This window comes from Barbus barbus, assembly GCF_936440315.1.
Source record: "Barbus barbus genome assembly, chromosome: 23".
Lineage (NCBI taxonomy): Eukaryota > Metazoa > Chordata > Actinopteri > Cypriniformes > Cyprinidae > Barbus > Barbus barbus.
Genome location: NC_136751.1, coordinates 29,020,530 through 29,039,860, shown reverse-complemented (window position 1 = coordinate 29,039,860; position 19,331 = coordinate 29,020,530). Strand labels below are relative to the sequence as shown.

At 37.4% G+C, this 19,331-nt stretch overlaps 1 protein-coding gene across 2 annotated transcripts in view; it reads left to right on the top strand.

The window, feature by feature from the left end:
* LOC306843337 (transcription initiation factor TFIID subunit 4) overlaps positions 1–18,304 on the top strand; it is an 87,593-nt gene extending 69,289 nt beyond the window's left edge. For both annotated transcript variants that reach the window (XM_079374754.1, XM_079374753.1), the window contains one exon: positions 17,299–18,304. In XM_079374754.1, coding sequence (XP_079230880.1) covers positions 17,299–17,472 — 174 coding nt within the window. In that variant the 3' untranslated portion in view covers positions 17,473–18,304. The remainder of the gene's footprint in view (positions 1–17,298) is intronic.
* Positions 18,305–19,331: the final 1,027 nt, after the last annotated feature.

The window sequence follows — 19,331 nt, the reverse complement described above, 5'->3', positions numbered from 1 at the left end:
TTATTTGTAAATGACTCGTTTTTTATTGTGACATTTTGTTTTCATAACAATAAATCCCAACCATACTCAATACTGTAATTCAAATTACTATATATACAAAATATATTATAAAGGTGGTGAAATATAATTACATCCTTATAGTATTCGTAGTATTGCCTTTTTATAATCATTAATATTGTTAATAATGAATATTACTTAAATAAGAAATCTGATTTGAACATTTAATTGCAGTTTTTTACAGTAATAAAGTAGAAAAATATTACAGTAATGAGAATCAGAATGGACGATAATGAGAATTACTAACAGAACTAACTCCATATGCATTACAGTAATGAGATTGTAAAGGGAAAAGTATTTAATTGAATTGAGAATGCATTTTAATGGTGCTAAAATTGGCTTGATTTTCTTAATGTCTTTTATTATGTGGTGAAACCTGACCTAGACATGTTCTGGAGAGATTCTGGGCGTCTGTTTCAGTCGTTTGTGTTTAACGGCGGTTGTTTGTACGGTGCACTAGAGGCCATTGAGTCTTTTGAAGCGAATATGACTGGAATCTGAATCCAGTCGGGTGTAATTCACCCCAGGATCTACTTTCCATCATCCTTCAGAAATGTATTTAGAGTCGGCTCTCTCTCGCGTCTGTGAAATTAGCCGTGGTCTCGTTGGGCTCTGCTACATTGTGACATTACTGCAAAACACTTTTGTGTTGCTATCTATTAAAGAATGTTGTTTCTTTTTGATTTTATTATTTGTGTCAGCTATGTTCTGCTGGTGGAAAGGTTGATGCCTGAGGACACGAGCAAGTGAAAATGCTGGAATGATCTTTCATTAAAGGCTGCCAGTGGAAGAGGAAATCTGAGATGGAAAGAGACGTTAAAACGTATGGCATCGACAAAACAACTGCCCACATAAACACGCCAACCTGCGTCCTCATGCACTGATTTCATTCACATTTCTTTTCTGTAAAGCCACACAGACCTGCGTAAAAACACATGTAGCAAAATCCCTGAAAAGTATTAAAAAAATGAATAGATTTTATAATCAAACGACTTGCTGCTGGGGAACCAAAGTCATCTTAACACCTTTCTCCTGCAAATCATCATCACTTATTTATTTTTGGCTAGAGCTCAGCACGGGCGAAACGATTCTGGAAGTGACTTTTAATTTGACGGGCCTTCGGTCGTTGCGTTCAGGGAAGGCTTGATTAAAAAGAAGAGCACCATATTGTTTGCAGATGGAGGTGCTTCAGGAGGAGTTGTAATTGAATTTCTGCGTGGAGATGGCAGGCCAACCTCAGCACCTGTCTGGCACCTACGACCGGACTGGAAAACAGTGACTGAAAAAGACATTCAGCAGATTCGCTTTGGAATTCTTCCCATACATTCCTGGGAATGAAATGTTAGGATGATCCGATACAATGTCTTTTGACAGTCGCTCGTGTTGCATGACCTCATCAGCAAAAATAGAAGCAGAGCAGAATTTTCAGCATCATTACTCCAGTCTTCAATGTCACATGATCCTTCAGAAATCATTCTTCTCATTTGATAGTCCACTTTAGACATAAGTAACTTTGCAACTACATGTCTACTAACTCTTAGAGTGGACTGTTAGGTTAGGTTTAGGGTTAGTAGAATTGACGTACTTGCAAAGTTTCTCAGTATGTTGTATGTTGTGGACCCATCAAAATAAAATGTTAGAAGATGTTAAGCAGACAGTCTACTAATACTCTAATGATTGCTAGTTGACATTAGTTACTTACTGTTAGTAGAAAGTGGAATAACACTGGCAAATAGTGTTAGCCAGCTCAACAAACATTTTTGATTATTATCAATGCTGAAATCTATGCAAGCCCCCTTCTGTCACAGAATAAAACATTCTCAGAATTGTGAGATTAGGATTTCAAACTATAAACTTTAAATTTACATCTCACAATTCTGAGTATTTGTGTTCACCAAAAAAATTTGCAATCAGAATTTTCAGTTTATATTTTGCTCAATTCTGAGTTTTAGAATTGCAAGCACATGGTGAGAATAAAAGTCAAAATTGTGAGGAAAAAAGTTAGAATTCCGAGTTTACATCTCACACTTCTGTGTTGTTGCATCCGCCATGTAATAAAAATGATAATTGCAACCTTTTATCTCACAATTCTGACTTTTTTTTCTCAGAATTGCAAGAAAGAAAAAATGTCTGAATTTTAAGGTTTATATTGTGGCAGAAACAACAGTGTTTTTGTGGAAACTGCAATGCATTTTTCTGCGTGATTGAAAAAGACATTCAGAAATGCCGCTATGGAATTCTTCCGAAACTTTTCTGGGAATGTAGGAATGTTAAGATGTCTTGACAATCACTTATGTTGCATGACCTCATCGTCTGTAATACGGCTCAAATAGACGTTTGAACGCAATAATGAATCGCGTGCATGTATGTGGGAATCGTCCTGATCCGGGTAGTTCGTTTGAGTTTCCCTGTGAAATCCTGGCACAGTGTAATTAGGTCAGTCGTTTAGCGCATTAATGAGGGTTAATTGCGCGGCGTTTGATCTGTGCTCTCCGCCACACATGAGCCGGGGTTTCCATTCCTCTAGTATAGATGTCCATTCATATGCTTCTTTTCCTGTTTAATGTAGCGCTGGTGATCCGTGCGGATATCACCACAAATCCATTGCTGTGTTTTTAATAAAACACACTCGACGTGTCCAGCTCGCCTCCAAAAGTAGCGTCTGAAACAACAAATCTCCAGTAATCTCCTCCAGCATTCCCGCTTCCGACGAGCATATGGCGTGTAGATTGTGTTTTGATGCGACGTGTTTTCCACAGACGTGTTTTGTTTTGCGTGCATGTTCGGGTGGAAAAACATGGCGCGGCTAAAATTAGCCGAAGAGAAGGGCTGGGGTGAATAAACAAGCCAATCCATTAGCGTGGACGGGTTATTGGCTTATTTCGCCTCTTCTGAGGGCGGCCCATTAAAAGTGGTAATGTGTGCCCGCAGCTCTGCCCGAGGGACTGGAGGAGGCCAGGGAGGAATATTTCACATGCATCAGGCGCCTGAATTAAATAGACCAATGTTCCCTAAAAAGACTGAAGTACATCTCTTTCTGATGTGCGTCTCGGGCAAAAAAATTCATTGATCTTGGAATGTCCCTTGGCAATTATAAAATATTAAATCCAAGTCACACTTTTTGGCTCAGCTTAATTCCTCCTCTCTCTCTCTCTCCATCTCTCTCGCTCTCCCGCTGTTCGTTGCTTCCTCCATTTGATCAATTTTAAAAGTTTGCAATGTTTTCTAATGGAAAGAATCCCAGTAGTGCTGCATAAATTGTTGGGGCACGGAATTCAGATAAAGATCCCGATTAAATGAATAGTTCATCTAAAAATAAAAAAATCTGAACATTTACTGATCCTCAGGACATCCATGATGTAGATGAGTTTGTTTCTTCATCAGATTTGGAGAAATGCAGCAGTGAATGGGTGCCGTCAGAATGAGAGTCCAAACAGCTGATAAAAACATCACAATAATCTACAAGTAATCCACACCACTCCAGTCCATCAGTTAATGAGAAGCCAAAAGCTGCATGTTTGTAAGAAACAAATCCATCACTAAGACGTTTTTAACTTCAAACTGTTGCTTCTGGACAAAATATGAGTCCATAATCCATAATAATGCTTCCACCAGTGAAAAAGTCTATCTCCTGTTGTTTTTCACATCAGAATCCACCCACAAATTAGTTTAGAGCTGTTTTGGGCTGTTAACAGTGCTTGATCTGTGCAGATTTCTCTCTTGATATGTTTTCACTGGAGGAAGCGTTATTATAGATTTTGGACTCTAGAAGCAATGGTTTAAAGTTAAAATGCCTTTACAATGTATTTGATTCTCACAAACACACAATGTTTCACTTGATGTACTGGAGTGGTGTGTATTATTGTGATGTTTTTATCAGCTGTTTGGACTCTCATTCTGACGGCACCCATTCACTACAGAGCATCCATTGCTGAGACACTGATGCAATGCTACATTTCTCCAAATCTGATGAAGAAACAAACTCATCTACATCTTGGATGGCCTGAGGGTGAGCACATTTTCAGCAAATGTTTTATTTTTGGCTGAACTATTACTTTAATACGTACTTGTGCGTTTTATCATTATTGGCAGCATATGTCACAAAATTTCGTTTGAGATGCTAAATGTCATTAGGCCGATTAACCTCACGCCTGCCTCTTCCTGTGTCCTCTGAGACACCAGAGCCGTCCGTGGCTAATTGACCAAGTAATTAAATTTAACCATGATCTTAATAAATATATTCAGCCAGCTGTTTGACGGGCACACAGTTCATTAGAGCCAGTGTGTGTTTGTGATTCGGGTAATTAAGATTTAGAATCGATCATTGAATGCATAATGCAGGACTCAGTAATCCGTGCACAGGGACTCCTGCCTTTCCTCGTATCCGTCTGCTAAGAGCCCGTTTACCTCACGGCTTGCTGAAGGATTTTATTTAGTGAGACTAATTAACTCAGATTTCGCCATGTTTTCTTTTTCCTCGCTGCCTTTTTTTTTTGGCTAAACAATACATCGTTTTGACTCAAGCAATTTGACGTTTACTCAATTAACGTGGGTCATGCATTCATAGGTTCTTGTATATAAATTTATAGTCTTAATTAATATGCATGTGAACATGTTAAATGTGTTTGGCTTGTTCAGAACTGCTGTTGTAAATCTACAAATGAATGAATTCAAATAAGCATGTCGAATTGCTTGTTTTTGTTTCTTTATGTGTGACGCTGACTGAAACCTGCAGATGGTAATTATAAAGCACGCTACGCCATCAAACCGGCATTCAAGCGCTCTTATTTTCCGCACCAGCCCAAATCACAGTCGCTCGTGTTTAAGTTCTGCTTTCTACATCTGTCATATTGCTGTCTGATGAATCCAGACATGTATTTTTTAACAATCCATAAATTATGTATTCCGAGCCGTAATGAACACAGTTGAGTGATACTCTCTGTGATCTCGCTCTGAAGGAGATCTGATATTTTCCTCACTGCAGTCTCAGACTGTTCATTACACGTTCAGGTCGCTGTGATGGAGGGACTGCTTTTGAATGCGTGTAAACACTGGGGATGCACCTATTTATTTCATTCAATTCTGCCTCAAACTGATAAGATAAATATTTGTATGTAATAGCTGATAAATCCGATAAATGGCCAAAATTCAACTCTTTTATACAGATGATTCTTCTTTTGTAAAAGCGTCTTCTAAATGCATAATTGTAAATATAGATAAACTTATGATAAACTAAAGACATTAATCTTAGGTTACAAGTGTTTTAAAGTTTAATTGTTCCAGTTATAAAACAAAATAACAAGAATAATGTCTGTTATCAAACAAGTTTTTTGACCACTCCCACTGTGTACTATTGGTCAGTCAGACTGATAGTCCCGCCCCCAAAACTCATGTTATTGGTCGAATCAATGTTGCTGTGATTGGGATGCTTAAACAAATATATTTACAGATGATTTATAGTTTCTCTGCATTTAAACTGTGATAGAAAAGGAATAGGAAAATTATACAACAAAAGGACACTTTGTTTCTTAAAACTCAATATAAAAATGAATATTTTGGCTAAAGGATATTTTAGTTAGAATGCACGTAATACATCACTAAATGCACTAAATGCACTCCTAAATAGTACTTCTTAGTGCTGTTAAAGGTTTAAGTCTATGCTTTTATTTACTTTATGCTCTGCATTTAAATTAGTTTTAACTTGCCTTAAATACCCAGAAACAAGCATCCACAATTAAATATGTAGTTCATAAACAAACAATTTAGTAACAATATCATGCATGCCTAGTAAATAGTCTACATGCCATCATACTCATATGCTCATAATTACACGGCATTGATTGTGTATGAACACACCTACATGATTGACATGTCTCTTATGGGTGGTCTTGGTACAAGCAGCTATGCTGGCTCGTGTTACTCTGTGTATCCGGCCTGATTCTCTCTAGGCACACAATCATGTTTTATTCCTGCTCTTTGTGTTTTATTGCAGCACAATCTATCTAAACTTTTATTTTTTGTATGATTGCATGTGTATATTAGTGTATTAGTTCTTTTGCAGTGTGTGTGTTTGTGCTGTGAAGCTGTTTGGATATCAGACGGCGCTCTAGGTGTTTTCCCACAATGCCGATGGGCTTCCCTCGCCCAACCTCCTGCCTCAGGTACAGGAACATTTCAGCACTTCCTCCTGCAAACTTGTGCAATTATCACTGCAAGAGTGTAGATTTAAACCGAGTCAATATGTAGATAAGGTTTGCACATACATACAAAGGAAGTCGGATTTGGTGCGTAAAGCGATGAGGCGAGCCCGCCGGCCTTCTGTGATGAAACGGGCCTAGCTTTCAGCTTAGCAATGGATTTTGGTTTCAGATGGTTGCTTAACACAGTTTGATGTGTATATCTACTCAGACACTTCATTTGGAATCAGACTTTTGCATCTTCATTGCACTCAGACTGTCAAATGTTGTAAAAGAAACCATTTAAAGAGGTCCAATGCAAGAACTTCCCATGTAAGCGAAAAAGACCCTTTCACAGACTGACAGCAGAACTTCAAACATCATGCAGTTGACCTCCACAAAAAGATTGTTTTCCTATTTATTAGTTGCATAGATATACACTACTGGTCAAAAGTTTGGAATAATTATGATTTTTCAAAAATGCTTTTCAGCATCATTACGTCAGTCTTCAGTGCCATATGATGCATCATTCACAAATTAAGTTATTTTTCATTGTTACTTACCCCAAACTTTGAAAACATGAAGCAGCTCTCTCAATATGTGAATTTTTTCAACATTGATATTAGTCAGAGCAGTAAATCAGTATATTAGAATGATTTCTGAAGGCTCATGTGACACTGAAGACTGGAGTAATGATGCTGAAAATTCAGCTTTGATCACAGAAATAAATTACATTTTACAATATATTCACATAGAAAACAGTTGTAATGATGTTTCACATTTTTACCATATTTTTGATCTAATAAATGCAGCCTTAGAGACTAAATGACATTGATTTGCATTCAATTATTCTGTTAAATGGAACAATGCATATGATTTTTGTCATGCAAATTTCCTAGCAAATGGCAAATGGGGTCAAAGTTGCACTTTAAGCGTTGCATTACAGACTTGACCTGCACACAACACACCACCGACGACTGCTGCACGACGCTCCGCTCTATAGAGTTCAGTGCATTGGGAAGCATCAATGCGAGTCGTATGAAAGGGCCTTAAGAGTCTTTATTCTTTTCTGGGACACAATCATATTAAACAGGACTGTTATTGCATCAACAGAAGTTTGAGAAGCCAGACGACCTGAAGAATCCAGACTTTGTCCCAGTAGGTACACAAACCTACTTGAATAGTCATGGGACTTATGGAGGGCAAACGCTTTGGCTCTTCTGAAGCTTTTTTAAATCTTCATGATCTCTCCGTGGTGTGTGCGCATGCTTTATGCATTCGGAGTGAGATGCTTTGCATCTTTGTTGAGCTTCTTGAGGATTTGACAGCTCTGGGTCGATCGTCGTCTTGATCTAGGGGCCTCAGTCGCCACATCAGCTTTAAAGGAAAGTTTGATTCCCCACGAACAGTCTCCCCCGCGTTCACGTTCAAAAATAGCTCTTCCGTGCAGCGCTGTTCCGTAACGACCTTATTAGAGATGTTTTCCTTCTGTCAGGTCACCCTTTGTGCCTCGTCGGAGGTTCTTAGGTTAAAATGTTTTCTTGCCAAGCGTCGTAGTTCTAGTTTCACAAAGACATCAAAAAGTGGCGTTTGGGAACCTCCTGCGACGTGTGGCACAAAGGCTTTCGCAATTATCTCTAGCTCCACCTACGATTTCCAAATCCAAATGAAATTTTAAAACAGCCTCAGAAACGACTCCCCACCACGGCGTTTAAAACGTGAGGACAGCAAAACCAACAAGGCCTCATTAGCGGGATCTTCTGAGGACGAGCGTTTAGACTTGATACTCATTACGCCGACTTCCCGTTCCAACTCTAATTGGGTTCGTTTTATATGTGAAACGCTTTGAATTTTTAATGCACCACTTTTTAAAGTTCCACAAGTGACGCTCGTTGGGACGAATTGGCTGAAGTCTCATTTTAATGGTCTGTGAGTTTTTCTACGTTGAGTCAGAGGAGATCAGGGTCAGCGCGGTGGAAAATAGCACGATTCGCTCACATGTGTTTGGGTCGTGTTCCCCTGTTTATCTTCACGCAACCCTGTTGGCTGAGCGGTTCTGCTCAGAAGAGTTTGTTTCTAGACAACTGCTCTGTTTATGGGAACAAATACCCAGCGTGCATCGCATTACAGCCGGTTCGGAGAGGAACAGGCTTTCTGATCTCCCCCCGCAACGAACTTCCAGTTAATTATAGTTCTGCTCTCAGAACTCACATTTTCTAGAAAAATAATGACTGCTAATTAGCCCTTTTGTTCGGCGTCTAGCGAGTTTGATTCTCTCAGGCTCCGAAAGCTGAAGTTTCCTTGCAAGGAAAGTTTTGTTTGCCAGCAAAGTTTCCGGGCGTTTAGCTCACTGACCCTTTCGGAGAGGTAGAAACCCGCTTTCATCTCGAACCTGCGGCCGCTCCGACTCGAGGCGTTCGCGATCCCAGCTTCGTCTACTAATTAGAAAATTCCTGACCTCCAGCGAGATGTTGTAATTATGTGTTGTGTCAACGAGTTTGCGATGCTCGACTCGAGTGGGTGAGCAGACGAACCTGCACGTCTCTCTCTCTGCTGTCCGTCGTGCATGACCTCCTCATCGCCATGTTTGTTTTCACATGCTTAAGTAGCCAAACAAGATGCCGTTTGTGTGGGTGTGAAGCGAAACGTCTGTCTGTGAGTCAGAGGCAGGCGAGGCAGGAAAGGGTTAAGGAGCGAGTGAGAGGGGATGCTGAGAGCGCGGCTGCTGCAGAACATAGCCGTGTTCGTGCGAAGGCAAGTCATTTCCCGAAACACTGCAGACACTGCGCCTCGGGCGCTCTGAAACCTTTGGAGACCAAAATGGCTTGCAGGAGTTAGAAGTAATAAGGTGTTTTTTTTTTTTTCGCCTTCTTTCTCCTTGACTGAAATTCTGCAGTTGCTATGCATCGCCATGGAGCTCGCTGGCTGTGTTTCTCCTTGTGTTTTATGTCAGGCATTAAGATGCTTACCGGCCCGCCATTTTTGAGATTTGTTGCTCTTTAGTTGGGTGGCGAATTGCAGTTGTTTGTTTTGAATTTAATTCTGCCATTTTTCATCAAGATCATAGCAGCACAACTCTCTCTCTCCCTGTTTCTCTGTTCTAGTATTTATGCTACATATAATCTAATACAGCAACAGAAATGAGGGGACTTGGTATATGATATTACAGCTTTTTCATAATGTCTAATGAAATACGCATTCAGCTTGTTTTTTTTTTTTTTTTTTTTTTGGACCATGAGGGTAAAACTGTAGTAGCATAGTATTGCCTTGGTGGTTTTTCCTTCCAATAGTTAAATGGCGCTGTGGTGTGAAAAAATATTTTTTAAGTATAAATATATATTGTCTCTCAACTGATATGAGCTTATAATATCTGCATGCATAATACATTTATTTTAATAAGAATTATAAAATGTTGTATTTAATAAAAACACACTTTTATTTATATATACACATATATATTTACACATATATATATATATATATATATATATATATATATATATATATATATATATATATATATATATATATATATATATATATATATATATATATTCCATATTTTACCATGGTACAACTGCAGTACTATTTTTTTAAGAGAGTGAACGACTCAGATTAGCATTTTTATAGTTTGTAACATTTATATGAACCTCCATAAAAACTAAATTAAATAAAAATAAAAATGTTTTTAAGAGTACCATGGTCTTACCTGGGCTTACCTTGAACTATTTTAATTATTTTCCCCTTCACTGAATAATTTTAATTTTAAATAGTCCTGTGGTGCAACAAATAAATTTTTCAGTATAATACGGTCTCTCTAATCTAGTTAATATAGATCATAAAAACGGCATGCATAATAATTACACTTATTTAAAAATGTTATCATACATTTTCTTTTTTTAATAAAAATTCTATAATAATAATGACAATGCTTTAACATTATAATTTTATATTAATGTAATTAATATTACTATTTATATCACATTTTTATTTTTATATATATATATATATATATATATATATATATATATATATATACACACACACACACACGTGTGTGTGTGTGTGTATATATATATTTTTATATACATTATATAAATGATTTATTTCTCTCTATGAAAAAGTGTTTTTAATATATTTAAAAAAAATGTATTTAAATAATATTATTTTTATATTACATTTATATGTATTATATGTAATATGCATTTCCATTTTTAATTATGTATTTCTCTCTCAAGTGAAGGGACTGCAATTATCATTTTCATAGTTTACCACGTTCACTATTTTGCAAGCTTCATCAGAGACCAAAACAATAAAAGGAATCAAACAGATTCATCCAGCAAATCAGTAATCTGAATCTTGTGAAGGCGTGTAAACCGCACACATAACAGCGGTTCTCTCGAGCCTCTCTGACCCTTTGATTAGCAGAAAGCTGAAAAACAAAGCCGTCCTCATCCTTTTCTCCTGCCTTTGTTAATCTTGGCTGCCGTGGCGCGGTTCAAAGCGAGGGCTGCGCGTATAATCCGCGCAATATACATCTGTGAATTATTATTGTAATTCTTTATACGTTTATTGGAGCTGAATAAACTCCACATCAAATACATCACTCGGGCGATGTCGAAAACGCCTCGGGCCAATCACTCGACATCTGCTAACTCTTTCGAAATGTCCTCATCGGCCTTTTCTCCTGGCGAAGGAGGAGGAGAGGAAAAGTGAGAGGGAGTTTCTGGTCTTAATTAATGGCCGTTGCCGGTGTGGAGCGGAGAGAGAGAGGCTTCGGGCCCCGCGGCGAGGCTGGTGCTCCGCTCTGAGCGGAGGTAGACATGTGGGAAAGCTTTGGCTCTTGGCTCGGCCTCAGTCGCTCTGACATGATGGCAGGGCCTCTCCTCTCCCACACTCCTGACGACAGCGAGACCGAGAGAGCGCTGAGGTCCTAATGGAAAAGCACCAGTCATCGTGTCTGAAGTCATTCTCAGACTCTGAATGATGGTGAACATTAGTGTTCGTCTGCTTTATCCCGCTTATGAAAGTTCCTCAAGATCACTTTTTGGTTAAATACATGCCTAGGTCACGTTTCACATCAAAATGAGTAAGAAATATTTTGTAAGTAAGTAAGTAAGTCGTGACGTATTGTCAAGTATAGGTGACCCATACTCGAAATTGGTGCTCTGCGTTTAACCCATCCAAGTGCACACACACAGCAGTGAGTAGTGAACAAATGCACACACACACACACACACACACACACACACACCGTGAACACACACCCGGAGCAGTGGGCAGCCATTTATGCTGCAGCGCCTGGGGAGCAGTTGGGGGTTCGGTGCCTTGCTCAAGGGCACCTCAGTCGTGGTATTGAGGGTGGAGAGAGCGCTGGACATTCACTCCCCCCACCTACAATCCCTGCCGGCAACCTTTCGATTACGAGTCCAATTCTCTAACCATTAGGCCACGACTTCCCGACTTTTGCATAAAAACGACTTTTGCATAAAAACATGATGCCTGCTTTAGAACAATTTACCTTTTTGCTTTTTCTTTATAATGAAAAATAGTAAAAAGAATTTGGGGAAAAAATTATAATTATCCACATATTAAAACCACAATGAAAAATATCCTTTGTTTTACTTTTACTTTTTATTCTTACTTTTTTACCTTTGTATCTATCTGTCTCCTTTCTATATATGAATAAATTTGGAATTTGGCTAGAAAATGTACTTATTTATCATGAAAATAATATCACAGTGCAAAATATCCTTTTTTTCTTATTACGTTTTTATTTTGGGATGAAATTATAGCAGAAATCCTTCAATATTTTATAAATATAGAATTTTTAAAAAAATAATTTACTTATTAATTATTTTTCTCACGCTGTCTTTCTCTCTCTATATATATATATATTACAGTACATAGAATTTTAAAAATAATTTATTTATTCTCTCTCTCTCTCGCTTTTAATTTGAGGAATTATGTGGAAATTTATTGTTGTAATATTGTACCATTTTTTTTCTTCCCGAATTCTCCAGAATATGCACTTTTGTGAGATTCTTGAATTTACCCATAAAATAAGTGAAATTATAGCAGATATCCTTAAATATTTAATGAAATATATATATTTATTATGCACTTTACATATTAATGTATAATGTACTTTATAGATTATATACATTTTTTAAATAATTGACTCATTTATTCTCTTGCTCTCTCTCTCCCTGGTCAAACTCATTTCAGTCGACCCCACATGAACAGCTCATCGTCCCACTGTCAGATTTCATCAGTTTGTTCTTTTGGTCTTTAACGGCACTTCCATCTGCGTTTCTCTCTGACTCCATCTGCCGCTTCATATTCAGCCGTCTTCTGTTGGTATGTTTGCTGAGATAGCAGTATTGGTAATGTGTGTGTGTGTGTGTGTCTGGCAAAGTGGACCATTAACCTGTAGCCCTGAGGTGAAACCGCAGCCAAGTCCAATATTGGCTTCAGCATCAAGGGCTCGTGCTTCACGCCACTCAAAAACACTCAGAGAAAGACGCTGATCAGCAGAAAGCAGCTGAAGATGGACTCAATGCAAATTCAACCAGCTACCTTCAGCTTTCTGCCAGCCGTGAAACAATTAGAGAGTCCGAGACGGCACCAGTGAAAAACATACATTATTAACCCAAAGTAAATTTAGCAAAGTGGGAGCTGATCTGGCTCCATCCGTGAGCTACACGCAGAGGGAAAGTGATTCCTTGGCACGAGATGAAGTTGTTACACAGTCTGTGATCGGTTTACAAATAAAAGTGCCAACCTGTTATCAGTTTGATCTTGAGTCTAGAAACGACATGCTCTGAAAACTGGAGGGAGGAATAGAAACGTAAAAAGCTCACAAGCAGAACTGAGAGGCCAAATGTGTTTGTTAGATGTCCAACAGAGGTCAGAAGTTCATAGACAGCAGACAGTAAGACAAAACCCTAAAGTCTTTCCAGCCTTTTGAACTTTTCATTTACTTTCATTAATTTCATTTATTGGTTTATAAATAAATCCTCACGATGTCTTTGGATTATTAAAAGATGTCATATTGAGTTTCTCTCAACAGATTTAAGTCTAACATTTTTATTTTATTTTATTATTTTTTATTTTGTGATTTCAAATCCTCACTATGTATTTGAGTTATTTTAAGATTTCACATTGTGTATCTCAACAGATTTAAATCTAACAATTTTTTGTTATTTATTTTGACATTTTTAAGATTTAGAGATTTAATTTATCTATTTAGAATAAATATTTAAAATGTATTTCAGTTATAATAAGACGTCATATTGAGCCTCTCAAGATTTAAATCCAATAGCTTAAGTTGTTTTTATTTTATTTTATTTTGGGTTATTGTAAAAGATCATATTAAGTGTCTTAACACATTTAAATTGTATATATTTTTTATTAATTTATTAATTTTATTTATTATTTATAAGATTTAGGGATTTTGTTTATTTTAGATGTATTTGTGTTATAAGATGTCATATTGAGTCTCTCAGCAGATTTAAATCTTTATTATTTTATTTTATGCTTTTTTATTTTTAATTTTCATTTTTATGAATCATATGGAACTTAACTCATTGTGTCCTTGATGATTGATGATTGATTGATGTAGAATCAGTTGACAAACTAGATTTTAATATGGTTTTGGTCATACCATCCTCTTTCTAAACTATAAGTCATGAAATCATGTGGTTCTTTTATTATTTAAAAAATCGATCTCGATTCCCATTCCCAGATCATTATGAGCTAAAATCAGATTCAGCAGTGTAATGAATCAGTTTCATGTATCTGAGCACACATATTGTGTAAATGAGGTCTGATTTACTGGTCTGTGTGTGTGTGTGTGTGTGTGTGTGTGTGTGTGTGTTGTTGCCGCTGGTGGATTGTCATGAGCGTTATGTTGGTGAGGAGGCTGCAGGCTCGTCTCTCTCCGCTCCAAACACGTGCACGCAGTCAGAAATTGTCTAAAAAGATGTATGGAGGTATCCGTGTGCTAGCTGTCGGATGGATATGTCATATGACATTACGCCCGCCAGCGGCTCGGCGCTGATAAAATGACAGATGCTGTTTTTTGCCTCATGGATTTTTGCCTTCCCACAAATCTTTTCTTCTCCGCTTCCTTCAGCTCCACGCTGACCTTCGCCCAAATCCACGTCTCGTCGACTGATTCGACAATCCCCAAATGTAAATCAGCAGTCGTTCGGTGTGTTTACCTCATCTGAATCAGCTGAGTGTGTGTGTGTGTGTTTATGTACTTGTTAACGTGAGGTTACGAGATGCATGGATCTCCATGGAAACAGACAGCAACAGGGCTGTGTTTGGGTTACTGGCTTTGGCTGCAGGACTCGTACAGTGGGAGGAAAGACGTGAGCGCCGGTGGAGGACTGACCTTTCTGGCTGTGTTTGGATCACTTACTCCTCCTCCGTGTGGCCCTGCAGGCGCCGGAGCCAATCTGTGTTCCTGAGGCCAGAAAACATGCACGGGCCACAAACACACCGCAAACTTTCAGCAGTGACAAGCGCATTCAAATGAATCCTGTGTGTGTATTAATATTCGGTAACATTATCTGTCGGATGAGAACAAAACTTGAACTGAATTGATCTGAATAATGACACTATTGCCTTCTATAGAGCTGCTTGGTAATTGAATCTGATTCATTTCGTGACTGATGAATTTTGTAGCATCGACACTGTTATTGAACTCATCTGAATCAACACTTGAGCTGAATAATGACACTATTGTCTTCTGTAGAGCTGCTTTATAGTTAAATCAAATTCATTTCATAACTGATTACGTTTACACAGTTACTGAACTGAACTGAATCAAATCTACACTAAACTGAATTGAGCTGAATACTGACACTGTTGTCATCTATTGAGCTGCTTTATAGTGGAATCAGATTTATTTAATAATTGACGGATTTTGCAACATCGACATTGAACTGAACTGAAACAAACCTAAACTGAACTGAGCTGAATTATGAAGAGCTGTTTTATAGTTAAATCAGATTTCATTTTATAATTAAGTTTACACAGTAACTGAACTAAACTGAATTGAGCTGAATATTGACACTATTGCCTTCTGTAGAGCTGCTTTATAGCTGAATTGTTTCTAAATGCATGGTTTAAATAGCCTCTGCATTACATAATATAACAAATAAACCTTTTTTTATGTCATGTGATCAAATCTCAGGTCAACATTTTTTAAAAATAAATCAAATGGTGCACTAGGCATTTACAATGTTGTTATTGTTAACTAAACCTAAATTTAAAGCTTATATTCATTAATATAATGAATGGAACTGAGCTGGATGATGACTTCACTGAATCAATGATGAACTGACTTTAACTGAAAATTGAGTGTTTACTATTGTCCTTTTGCATTATTACACACTATTTTTCCTATTTAATACTGTAAAGCTGCTTTGACACAATCTGTATAGTTAAAAGTGTTATATACTGTAAATAAAGGTGACATGACTAATTAAAATAAATCTGAAGTAAGATTTGATGAAAAACCTGGAAAAAAAAATTATATTAGAAATGTTAAAGAAGTGCTAAAATTACTGAAACTAAAACCGAAAACTATATTAATGCTAAATAGAAATAAAAAAGTACTCAAAGTAATACAAATTACAAGGGCACATAACAATACTGTAAAAAACTCAAATGAAAAGAAATAAAAATGCTAACTTAAAATATTAAGAAAACTAAAATATGTAAATAATACTAAAATAAGACATGGCATTTTGCTGATTTGATTAACTTCTGTTGAACCATGGTTCATTTTCAGCGAGTGGCACAATCCTTTAAAACGGTATCTTTTAAGACTTTTGAACTTTTTCCTGATCATTATTAAGGGCCAAAACATGTAGCTTGAAATCATTCTGAACAATTCACAAACATCTTGTAATTGAAAAAATATCTTTTTCTTTCTTTCTGTCTCTGTTTTTCTTTTGCTCATCTCTGAAACACATGCCTGCACGGGAATATTGAGCACACAAACCCGCCAGAGGCCCGTCAGCGTGTCCAGGTAGATGGATGCGTTTGATTGGTCCAGGCTGTGATTGGCATTAATTGCCATGGCAGAAGGCATGCCCGCCTTTCACATGAGGTCAACTCTGATTGGCCTGATGAGACCAGATCCTTCTTCTGGAGGTCCCCAAGGGCGTCCTGCACGCTCCTGTCCTGAATTCACCCCACCTCAGCACACTCCACCCGTCAGATCGGCCGACGGCTCGCCGGAGACGAGAGCGAAGCGTCTTTGAGTTAACGTGCCGTACGCGTCAGCTGCTTTCCATTAGGCCTGCGTGTCTCGCTGTTGTGTTTTTACCCAGCGCAATCAGCCTAATTGTGCGACGTCTGTTGGAGAGCGAGACTTCGTTTCCGGTCTTATTTCGTGGATTCTACCATCCCATATTTCTCTGTTACTCATGAAAGACGGAGTCTGACTCAGCGTGTAAGAATCTGTGTGTTTATTTGACTTCTGCTTCAGTTTATGCTCCAAAGAAGCAGATGAACAGAATGTGAGCAGAAGAGTAAGCCCGTTTGAGATAAAGCGAGTATCTCAGAGTAATCCACTAGTATTTAAGCAGTGCTGGGTTGTAACTGATTACATGTAATCTGGATTATGTAATCAGATTCCAAAAACTAAGTACTTGTAGATTATATTAGATTTTTCATAATCTGTCTAGTTATGTTTTTATTGATTACATGTTTGAATATTATTCACTCAATAGCAATAAATTATTATTATAATCTTTGGAGGCCTTCAAGTATGGTCAGCATCACATTTATCCTTCACAGATAAGACAGTTCCAGAGTGAACTGCGACAAGATCAGAAAAAATGTATCTGAGAAAGTTTGATATTAAACATTTTTCATTCCATTCTGAACCATATAAATCAATTCAGTATGTTAAAATGGATTATTTCACCTAATGGATTATTTTTTTTTTTTTTGTTAGAATGTCAAACTTGGAAGCATTTGTGAACCGAGTCTTCCATGCACTTCAAATCAGTTCAGTGCTCTGTTTGTTGTGTTTTGTCGTCAGGTGTCGGGGAGTTCGGCAGGTTCTCCGGGCGGATCGTCGGCCCTGTCCAGCTCGTCACGGCAGTATAACCGCCAGAGAATAACACGCGTCAACCTCAGGGACTTCATCTTCTACATGGAGCAGGAGAGAGAGACCAGCAGATCTCTCTTACTGTACCGTGCTCTCCTGAAGTAGCCAACTCTCCACACTACAGAGGAATCAGCAGCCAAACCACCCGAGCAGACGTTCACCCAACGACCGACTTCCTTCTCAGCCCTGCGACGTGCCTTCAGCCCCGTTCACCGCCTCTGTGTCTGTGACCTCGTGATGTCAGCGTTGCTTTTGATAGAAAAGCTTTGAAAAAAAGAAAAAAATGAAGATGTATGTTTCCTGTTTTCTCCTCAACGTTATTAGCTAAACCGTATTTATGATAGTGGATTTTAATGGTTGTTTCTCCGGCTTTTCATTTGTTTGTTTGTGAATGAATGAATCTGAATCTGCAAATATTACTTTCTTCATCAGTATTTTTGTTTGTTTTCCAGTAAAAAAAAAAATCCACAAAATAAGATGAATTTACACATATATACATAAACTGTAAATAAAAAATATTTGTGTGGCCCAAATTAAGAATTAATTCCCTTGTTTTATTCATTCGTTCACTTTTTTTCCGTTAAATTGTGACCACAATTTACTATTTGTTGCTTTCATCGTAGTAAATCATGGCCACATTGTCCGTATTCTTTCCCTCAGTTTGAACTAGAGAATGAATTAGTACAATTTACTAAACTGAGGGAATAAATAAGTACAATGTGGCAACAATGTACTAAAAGGAGGGAACGAATTACTACAAATTTGACACGATTTACTAAAACAATGGAACAAATTTGTACAAACTGGCCACAATTGACTAAAACGATGGAACGAATTCATACAAAATAGCCATGATTTACTAAAGCAAGGAAATTAATTACGTAATAAAAATTTGCCACAATTTACTAAAATAAGGGAAGAAATTGGTACAAATTGGCGACGATTTACTAAAACGACGAAATGAGTCAATACAAATTTGCCATGGTTTACCAAAAAGGAGGAAACAAATTAGTAGAAATTTGTCACAATTTACTAAAACAAGGGAACAAATTAGTATAAATTTGCCATGATTTACTAAAACCATAGAACAAATTAGGACAAATGTGCCACCGTTTAACGAAAACAATGGAACGAATTTGTACAAATTTGCCGCAATTTACTAAAATGAGGAAAAACAATTGTACAAATTTGCAATGATTTACTAAAATGAGGAAACAATTCCACATAATATTTCTTAAATTAAGTATATTTTCTCAAATTTGCATTTTTTTATGTGTTTTTTAAAATAAGCTTCACTACATTTGATTTATTTGTACTTTTAACAAGAATATCATAATATTTGATGCATTTTTGCTCTTTTTAGTATCATATATTTAAATTCCTGATGAAGTGAGTGTTTTTCGCAGTGCCGATGTCATTCTGTTGTATATTCAACACGGAGCGCTTACAGTGACGATCTTTGAGACGAAAGGCCTTGAAGTGATCAGTGTACTTTCTGTTAAAGAATCGCGTCGTTCTCTAAACCTTATGCAGACTTTCCCAAACATCATCATCATCATCATCATCATCATCAGTGTCCAGCCAATCACAGTATTTAAAACCCCATAAAAAGTTGACTAAAAACTCTTTTTCGAAACTTTTATCAGCGAGACTTTAATGTAAATAGACATTTTGATGAGTATTGTTTTTAACAGCATGTATAAATGATTTCCAGATGAAAATAATGTTTTAAACTCGGAACGAAGCGTTCCTGTCATTGTGATCTGTGTAGCTTTATATGTCCATGAGGAGCACGAATCCCGAAATCAGGCCAGCAGATCTGAGCTATAGCAATATAACCACACCAACACATCGTCTGAACGTTAAAATCAACGTTTGACTTCTGATTGTGATGCTTTTCCCAATCAAACACCATATTCAGTCAGAAAAGGCAAGACTTTCCCAACCAATCCCAAGATTTGTTC